Source organism: Trypanosoma equiperdum (genome assembly GCF_001457755.1).
Source record: "Trypanosoma equiperdum strain OVI genome assembly, contig: ctg_964, whole genome shotgun sequence".
Classification (NCBI taxonomy): domain Eukaryota; phylum Euglenozoa; class Kinetoplastea; order Trypanosomatida; family Trypanosomatidae; genus Trypanosoma; species Trypanosoma equiperdum.
In genome coordinates, this window is record NW_027124936.1 from 27,053 (window position 1) to 36,592 (window position 9,540).

Sequence of the window (9,540 nt, forward strand, 5' to 3'; positions counted from 1 at the left end):
TTATAATTTTTATTATTGTTGTTGTTTTTTTAAAGAGAAAAACAAAGGGAAGTAAGTACGATAAATGAATTGAAATACAAGAGAATATGAGGGACCAGAAAAAAGTATTTTAAAAAAAATTTAGTATTAATAGTTGGAGTGACGTTGAATGGAAAGGGGTGAGGTGTGAAGTTATTTAAGGAAGAAAAAATGTATTACACCAAGTAAAGAAGAGGGGAATGTTTTTGCATTTGTTTGTTTTTTTTATTTTTGTGGGTGCAAAACAGAAGGGTAATTCGTTTGTTATTTTGTTTTTTTTAAGTACTCAGCGATAGCTGAAGTGCGGGGTGTATATATATATATATAAGGTGGGTACGATTCGGGGAATGGTAAAAAATTAAGAAAAAGAAAGGATATCATGCAAAATAAACCAATGAGCTTACCGATGACGTTTTTTTTAAAAAATCTAAACAAAAAGAACACTTTTGTTTATTGGGAACTTGTTTTTGTTTTTTTTATTTTTCCTTTGTTGATTACTGTCAATATCTTCTTCATTTTGTTGTACCATTGTTATCAGGTAAAGTTAATGGCTGACAAATCAATTGGGTTGCTTATGCTTCCATCCATCGCATTTGATCAACAACACACCAACGAATATCTGCTCCCTCATCTTCTTTTTTTCTTTCTTTTCTTTTAATGCTGTTATTTCATCAGTGACATCTCATTCCATTCTTTAAAGACTGTTACTTTTTGTTTTGCATGTCAATTTATATGCTTATTTCCCCTTCTTTTCTCTTCTTTGAAATGCCGTTTTGATTATGTCAGCGCGCGTAGGCACCAATCCGCGTACTCAATGCTTCTCGTAGCGCTGTTTATCGCTGCTGTTGTGGTGATTATCGTGCACCATTGTGCAACCACTCTCTTTCCACATATTCAGAAGATGTGCGATGCAAGACACAACCGAGTTACATGTACCGAAGTGGATTATATTGTCATCGGTGCGGGACCCGGTGGTATCGCCGCTGCTCAACATCTCCTGCAGCATGATCCGCAAGGCCGCGTGTTAATTGTTGAGCGCGGTGAGGATCCTTCACCAGGTGGTGTTTTTGCATCTCTTCATAACTTTTTCCAACCTTACGATCTTTTATGTCACACTTTAGACCTTGTGGGGTCGAGGTTCGGCGAGTTGTTTTACATTCGGCATCCCCTGCGGAGGTGTTCTTCCGCATCTTGCAGTATTTGCGATGATGCCTCCATCTCAGTTTCTCCGAGGCTCTCTAACTTTGTCGAGCATCGTCGCGGATGTGGACTCGGAGGGACTTCTATCATCGACTGGGCCATGTACTTTCCGTCGATCCCTGTGGAGCCCGCTGCACGGAACCATGCGGGTTTTGAAGACCTTCAGGCGGTGCCGCATCGACTCGCGCGGGGGAGAAATCCGCTTTCATGGGCCTTCGCTGAAGCGGCTGCGGTTGTAACGGATCGTAGGGGGTCACCCGCAGGGGCGGAATCATCTGTGGACAGAAAATGCGGGGATCAACCTTCTCTGTTGCGTATTGATGGGAATGGACGCCGCATCTTTCTTTTTAATCACATGCTGAAGAATGAAGGTGGTCGCTTAACCGTTTTATCGGGCACGGAAGTCGTTGGTATGACAACTAGTGATGATGGCGAAGCCATTGTGTGCGTTAAGTGCAAACCAAAAGATCAAGAACCCTTTACTGTGAGTCTTCGTCGCGGTGTTATTCTGTCAGGCGGGACTTTTGGGACGCCAAATCTCCTTAAAGGAGTTCTTTCAAAGCCACCTGGACCCTATCTCTCTCGAGATTCTATTGCTGTACCGTTAATTTTCCAAGCACTTCCCGGCCTCTCGGACGACAGGGTGAACATACATTCCTTTGTTGCTCATACGGGTTTATGGTTTGGAGGCCGTGGTCCTTTACTGAACCCCTTCTGCGACACGCTTGCAACCATTGATGTGCCTTCGTTAGGCCCACGAGCAAAGTTAGTCATATTTTTGCTTCCCTTTGGTGGTCGCGACTCGCTTGCATATGGCCGATTGGGGTTTAATTACGTTTTCGGCGCATTCAGGGAAGGTTTCACAATGCTCATAACCCTCAGTGGTGTTGAAGACATTCGGTTTGATGTGAGTGATACTCAGAAGGAAGGTGCGACGGAAGGAAGCAATGCTCACTTTTCTGTCATTGACGAGAAAATGAGGCACAAAGTGTCAAATGCATTCATAGATGGCATGGAATTTTGCCGTCAAGTTGTTGCGGAGGCCCCACTTAGGTATCTTACGACAGGTTGTGAGGCGGCCGATGTCATGCTGTTCCGTGACGCGGTACAAATGAAAGAATACGTAAGGGTTTTGTGCCCATCTCGGCGTAAACTCACTGAAGGGCAGCGTGCCCATGCGCGCGGCGTCCTCTTATGGGTTAAGGAGATGGTGTCGCGTCAAGATTACATGGAAGAATATGTTCGACGCCACGCGATGTGGTTGGGGTTTGCAAGTGGTGGTTGTGAGCAGGTGCTCCCGGCTGACGGGGGTCTGCGCGTCGCATGCATGCGGAATCTTTTTATCGGCGATTGCACAGCGGTAACAGACGCGATGTGGAGAGCTGGCGGCTGCGATACCCTCCGTGCGGGTTCAGTCTCAACGGCTGTGGCTGTAGGAAAGGCGGCGGCTGCCGAGCTTCTATCGATTTAGATGGTAAGCACATTACAGAAGGAGTCGTACAGATGTCTTTGAGTATTCATAGTGGAGGTATGGTTGTGATCGAACGATGTTGTCGCCGTTTTTGTAACGCATCCATCGGCACCTATAAGAATGTTTTTGTTGTTGGTTTCAGCACTCCGTTCCTATATGAATGAGCGTAGTTGAAATATATATATTTTTATTAACTGCTTTCAGCTGAATAATTTCGTGTTTGCTTTCTTGTGTTGCTTTCATAGCGTTGCAGGTCCCAACAGAAACACAAAGTGTTGGCACTGTGCTACTGGCCCACGCAGTGTGCGGTGGAAGTGTCGCCGCGCAGTCCCTGGAGTTGCAATAATGAAGACGGGTGCGTCCTGCGTCGAGCATCCATCGAGCATGCCCGATAAGGCGTTTGCTGCGCAGCTACAGTTAATTTGTGAGGCACTAAACACTTCGGGCGAAAACTCGGGCAAGTGGGGAGGACGTTTGGAGGCCCTTCGGCAACTTGAAGTCTTTTCCAGAGCTGACATGTCGAATCGTCGCGATTTCATGATGCTTATGAATACTTTCGTGAAGGTTCCCCTTCAAAAACACATTGAAGAGGATCGTGCTGCGCTAAGCAACGAAGCATGTCGAGTGGTTACATCGCTGGCTAAACACTGCAGCAACCGCCGCGCGTGGCAGGCTGTCAGTGAGTGGTTTATTCAACCGCTCCTTAGGATTACTGTGCGGAAGAAGAAAGTATTTGTGGATGCTGCTGTGGAGACACTGTGTAACCTGGCCAGGACAAATAGTTTTGGGCCGAGGGCGTTTGCAGAACTTCTTCGTGGTTGTACCGCCGCTCACGCAGCGACGCGAAGTTACACTTTCAGCGTACTCCAGCTCTTTATACAACAATGTAAGAACAATGAGGGTGAATTTGCCCTTTCGCCATACCTTGGCGATGTATGCCGAGTGTTGCGTTCGGGGCTGTCAGATGCTGACGCTCAGACGAGGCGGTGCGCGCGTGACTGCTACTGGAATTTTCGTTCTGCAGAGGCGGAAGCCGCAGAGACATTGTATAACGAACTTGAAGCACCTGTAAAACGTATGTTAGGACAGGACCGGAATAGGTTAACTATCGAGAATATGGTTCCTAAGATTGACAGAAACCCCACTACTGCCGCAACTCCTGCTTCTAAACTTGCCCGCGGGACGGATCGTGCCCTCTCGACACCGCAGGAGGAACCAGGAGCAGTGGAAGCCGCTGCACCTCCGGAGAACTCGAAAACTAAGGGAGAACCCGAGGCAGGTGGGAAAGCCACTGAGGAGTGTGGGCCCGATGCACTACTTGAGTCTCTTTCCAGTTCTGCGTGGGAGGAGCGTTTACGAGGCGTGCGTCGGGTTGTGGAAGACTTCCCGTATCTCCGGCATAAGGAGGAGTGCGTGAAGCTGCTGGTCGTTCGACTGAATGACTCAAATGGTCAAGTTGCGCTGGCGGCCCTTGAGGTGTTGCCGCTGGTTTTCCGTCTTGCGCCTTCGTTGTTCAAGGCTCTGCTACCTGAATTAATCACCTCACTACTAATCAATGTGAGTGAACGCAAGGGATTCTCAGGGGTGTCAAGGAGACTTCTTGTTAGTACCATTAGAGCTAATTCCATTGACGATGTGATGGATGCAATTTACTGCGAACTGCGGAGGATTGTCTCTCCGAGCCTGAAGGTACACGCTTTAGAATACGCCAAATATCTGTATATCGACAACGCTGTACACTTTGCGCAACTGACGCCGATGCGACGCGCCGTGGAGGAGCTGCTGCCGATTATACAAACTGAGGGACCCCACAACCTCGTGCGTAAATCAGCTGCTTCAGCACTCACTGCCCTGTACGTGACTTCTAGGGGTACGTTCATACGCGTTCTGTCACATCATCTTTCGCCTAGTGACTGTGAAAGTATAGTTGACGAGCTTCAATTGGCAATTCCGCACCTCGGACAGGAGTGTCGTCGTACTTTGGCTGGACAGAAGCCGCTTCCGCACCCAGTGCCGGTTGTGCGATGCGCGTTTGCTGACATTTTGACAAAAGAGGACAGAACACCACCAAAGGATGCGAATGCGAAGGAGTTAACGGTGTCCAAGTCGACTGACCGTGGAAATGCTACACACAGTACCATTCAAAGACCTTCTACAGCTTGTGCGAAGGGAGTTCATGACCGCCCCCCTGAAAGACGAAGTAACAAAAGATACCTCGGAGAACGCAAGGTTGCCAGTCCAGCACCTATGGATCGGCGGAGATCCCCCATGGGTAGGACTTCAAATGGTGATGGTGTTTCGCCTCTGCGTGGTAAAGGCGCCATTCACCACGGTCCAATGACTCTGCCGTATGCACTTCCCATTCACGGTGGGGGCAATGACTACAGCCCAGCGGATTTGTTAGAATGGCTAGACAGGACGAACGTCTCTACCGACACTCGTGATATTTTGGATGCCATTGCTTTTGCGATTGCGAAAAATCCCTCATCGTGGGGGGAAGTGTTTAACCGCCTTCTCGTTCTGTTAGAGAGGCTCATCCCCGACTCGTGCGAGCCAAGTCATACGGTACGTTTTCTTGCTCTTAAGGTGCTTCATACAGTGGTGGGAAGTGGAGTCCTCCGTCAGGCTGTGAATCGATCTCTAAAGCGTATACTTCTTCTTGTGCGCGCGGGGATTGATGATGTGTTCCCAGAGGTTCATATGGATGCTGCGGCAGTCCTTCATTTGATTATCAACAGCGGGTTGTACTCAACTGATCATCTCCTCAACGCTGTCGCTATGACTTTGGACACGTGGTTGCGGAGCAATAAGGTGGGTTACAGCAGCAGGGGTTGGTTGACGATGTTAGAAGCCATTAAACATATTTTCTTTCAACTTGGATGCTCAGCCGTGCTAGTTCCGTGTGCCTTCAAGGAATATGCAGAACTGAAAGATACCACCCCGGGTGTTGTGAGCGAACCAGTTCTCCACCGCGTTTGCAGTACTGTGGTGTCTGCCGTTCATCATAGCGTCCCTGAAGTGCGTTTAACAGCGGTTGTTGCTTGTGTTGCTATTTGGATGACATTTGACACTGCTGCATTGCCTTATTTTGTTGATCTCACAGCAAGCCAACGGAAACTTATTTCAATGTACTTCACAAAGTTGGCCGATGTTCCTGTGGATGATTTGAAGATTACAAATACTGAACGCGACATGACGAGTGATATGCGTGCAGCCGGACTGCCATATGCCACTCACCTGTAAAGTTACACCTTCAACAAACGTACTGCATTTAGATTTATAGAATGGTAAATCCATAGAAGAAAGACAATGCCATGTGGCACTTGCTGCGTCGCGGCTGCTTTGACAGAAGATGTGACCACATTCATCTAATGCTTTTTCCTGGAACAAAACTCTCCGACTTATCGGCTGCTTTCGCACTAACTGCACGTACAACTGACTGGTATTTTTCGAAGTCTCTGTTTACTATTTGCATCACTCGTTGTGCTCCCAAGGTGTTGCTTCTTGCTATTCCTCTCCTTTCTATTCTTGTGTGTGTGTGTTTTACGTGCGTTACCATTTGGCGGTGATGTCCATCTAGAGAGAGAGGAGAGACGCAACGAATAGTGACACCGTAAGCGTTTTTTTTTTAAAAGGAAAGAAAGAAAAACTTCATTCTTGATATTTAGATAATATATTAAACCGTTACATTTACGTAAATTGAGGGCGCGAATTCAACAGGGGTAACAGAGGACATACTCAAATGTCTTTTCTTGTGTATGCCGTTGATGGTGCCGACCGACTGACACTCCTCGGACCTCCAACACCCGAGGGCCCAAATCTTAAGCAAGTGGCATTAAGTTACATTCAAGCACCGAAGGTGGCGAAGCGGAACGCCACTGGTGAGTTCGGTTCTGAGGATCCCTGTGCGTTTGAGGCGGTGGAGTTGATTCGTAATACATTTATTGGTAAGCCCGTAAAATTTTCGGAGGACTATGTAATTGACGTATTGCAAAGGCGAGCAGGGAGATTAACACTTGTTGACGGGGAAGATGCATCAATCCTACTGTTGCGCAATGGCCTTGCCACCGTCCCTGAACGCATTCCCCAACGCATGGACAAGGAACTGTTTGCAAAGTACACCAAACTCATGAGCGAAGCGAAGGCGGCGAAGAAGGGTATTTTTGCCCCTTCTGCCTCAAGCCGCGTGCGCACGCTCACTGACTTGAGCCCAGAGGAGAAGATAAAACTTGCAGAAAAACTAAAAGGAAAGGAGGCTCTGGTGCGCCTTGAGCATGTGCTGCTTCCAACTGTCCTTGTTGTATCAGGAGGGGATTTTGGCGATGCACAGGTTACTGTGCACATGCCGGGCGTTACGGTGAAGGACCCCGACTGTGAAACTGTATCTCGTGAAAGCCGATACCACGTGGAACGATTTTTACTGCACCGGAGAGTGAAAATCCTCTTTGAGGGTGCCGATGGTTACGGAAACATTCTCGGTTCCGTCACTTCGTCAAAAGGTTGCTTCCAACAGGAACTGCTTTCTCGCGGGTTGGTGAAGCTTAACGGCAATACGCTGGGGAGCACGAAGTTTGCCGCTGATATGGAAACTGCTGAGAAGGAGGCTCGTGAGAAGTGCGTAGGGATGTGGAAAAATCGTGGTGAATCCGGTGCTAGAGTCCCTCTCAAAGTGGTTGGTGGGGCCGGTGTTTCTACCGCAGCTGCAACGGGAGGTAGCAGTGCTTTGCCAGTTTCCAACGCCGCCACTGCAGCTACGGTGGTATATAAAGGGCCCACACAATTTACCGCCTCAATCGTTCAGATTATCACCGGTGACACACTTGGTGTGCGACACGAGGAAAGCGGAGAACTGATCCGTGTGTCACTTGCCGGCGTGCGTTCTAGCAAAAATATCACTCGAGAACAAGATGGGCGATCCCCCGAAACTCGTGTCACTTACGGTGATTATGAGTGGGAGGCCCGTGAGTTCCTGCGGGTGCATTTTGCTGGCAAGCGGGTAACAGTAAAGGTTGAGTACTGCCGCCAAATTGCTGAAACGGGAGAAGTTCGACCAGTGGCTCTGATTACCGTTCTCGAAACAGGGGAGAATGTGGGTTCGGCGTTGCTTGAGACTGGTTATGTTAACTTCTTCCTCGGCAGAAATGATATATGTTCAGCGGCGGCAGAGTTACAATGCGCCAGCGAAAGGGCGGAAGCAAAAGGTGTTGGTGTACATGGTAAGGCCCCGGCCCCGGTAGTGAAGGTACTCGAGTTGGTTCACTTAGGGAGTGCGCGTGGAAAGTACTACCTGAGCTTTCTTCAGCGTGGGATGCAAGGAAATCGGCCACCGGTGCTGAAGGGCATCGTCGATGTTGTAATTGGTGGCAGCTCCCTTCGCGTGTTTGTCCCGAGGGAACACTTTCAGATACCGGTGAAGGTGGCTGGTATAATCACACCCATGGGAGCAGCTGGTGGATCATCGGAAGGCGGTGAACCGTTCGCTGAGGAGTCCAAAAGATTTGCCGTAGACAAACTTCAACACATGGAGGTTGGCATTCAGGTGCACGCAGCGGACAAGGTGGGGAACTTCATTTCGTCAGTGACGCTCCCTGATGGCACTAATTTTGCTGTGGCTATGGTGGAGATGGGTTTTGCAACCGTTGCGAATGCCGATCGCCTCCCGCACAATCAACAGCTTCTCGAGGCTGAGGCGAAAGCGAAGGCGGAGAAGAGAAACATCTGGTCAAATAACTCATCCGTCCCCCAACGTGCCGCAAAGCTCGAAGCACAGAAAATTCGGACAGGTCCCATATGTTACACCTCATCGAGTGGTCCCAAGGCCGAGTTCCAGCAGTACATGCTTTCCGAGGTTGGTGAGAATGGTTATTCCGTTTACTTGCAGGAGGCAACTGAGGATGTTGAGAAGAAATTGTTCATGATGCAGGACCTTCTCGGGCAGATTTCTTCCAGTAGCACGGAATACAAGCCAAAGAAGGGTGAGCTCGTGGCTGCACTGTACAAGACAGACAAAACATGGAATAGGGCCAAGGTGGTCCAAGTCAGCAAGAAGGACCCAACTGTCACGGTTTGTTTCGTTGATTTCGGAACAAAGTCAGAGATTCGTTTGAAGGATGTTCGTGCGATACCGCGTGGACCAGAGTTTGCCATCGCGCGCGATTCAGCCCCACTTGCTCGCCTTGTGAGACTCGCGTTCCTGAAGTCAAAGATTCATACTGAAGCATACATTGACTACGCTTGTGACATCGCTTACGAGTACACGGATGGACCTGTTGTTGCTAAGGAGGTTTATCAGGACCCTGAGGGTAATGTTTACTGCATTGTAAGTACAAGTGAGAATTCGAATTCCCTCAGTGAGGTGCTGCTTCAGCGGGGTGCTGCGGTGCTCGATCGGGCTGCGGAAAGTGTTGATCCTGAAGGGCATAAGCGCCACGTTACTGCGCAGAATGTTGCAAGGAAAGGCCACAAGGGGATGTGGCAATATGGTGATATTGATAACGAAAGCGACGAGGATAACTGATTTTTTCCCCTCCTCCTCCCCTCTCGTATCTGGTGGTTTGACAAATTATTGAATGAGACACCAACGAGGGGTGAAGCGTAGGACGTGTTAACGACGGGGAAACTTTATTTGGATTCCTGGGTGTCTTTTTTTTTTTCTTCTTTTTCTTTCTGTACCCTTGTCACATTTTTTTTTCGCATATCTTTGTGAAGGAGTCTGGTCACGCCTTCACAGAAGTTTTCGGATACGTGCACGGATAACTCTAATTTGTTTCCCTTCCCTTTTCAATTATTTGTGGAGCTACTATACCTTGAAGTGCGCTCCTATTCTGCGGGGAGGGATTTTTTTTTTTTTT

The 9,540-nt window shown here is 48.6% G+C and overlaps 3 protein-coding genes across 3 annotated transcripts; all 3 read left to right on the plus strand.

The window, feature by feature from the left end:
• Positions 1 to 832: 832 nt before the first annotated feature.
• On the plus strand, positions 833 to 2,689 carry TEOVI_000605800 (NAD(P)-binding Rossmann-like domain containing protein, putative; the record flags this gene model as incomplete). Its single annotated transcript, XM_067227402.1, has 1 exon — positions 833 to 2,689. One exon carries the CDS (start codon positions 833 to 835, stop codon positions 2,687 to 2,689), a length of 1,857 nt encoding a protein of 618 aa, XP_067083503.1.
• Positions 2,690 to 3,034: 345 nt separating this feature from the next.
• On the plus strand, positions 3,035 to 5,932 carry TEOVI_000605900 (CLASP N terminal, putative; the record flags this gene model as incomplete). The annotated part of the gene is made up of 1 exon (XM_067227403.1): positions 3,035 to 5,932. One exon carries the CDS (start codon positions 3,035 to 3,037, stop codon positions 5,930 to 5,932), a length of 2,898 nt encoding a protein of 965 aa, XP_067083504.1.
• A 499-nt stretch (positions 5,933 to 6,431) lies between these two features.
• Positions 6,432 to 9,206, plus strand: TEOVI_000606000 (Staphylococcal nuclease homologue/Tudor domain containing protein, putative; the record flags this gene model as incomplete). The annotated part of the gene is made up of 1 exon (XM_067227404.1): positions 6,432 to 9,206. One exon carries the CDS (start codon positions 6,432 to 6,434, stop codon positions 9,204 to 9,206), a length of 2,775 nt encoding a protein of 924 aa, XP_067083505.1.
• Between the last annotated feature and the right edge of the window lie 334 nt (positions 9,207 to 9,540).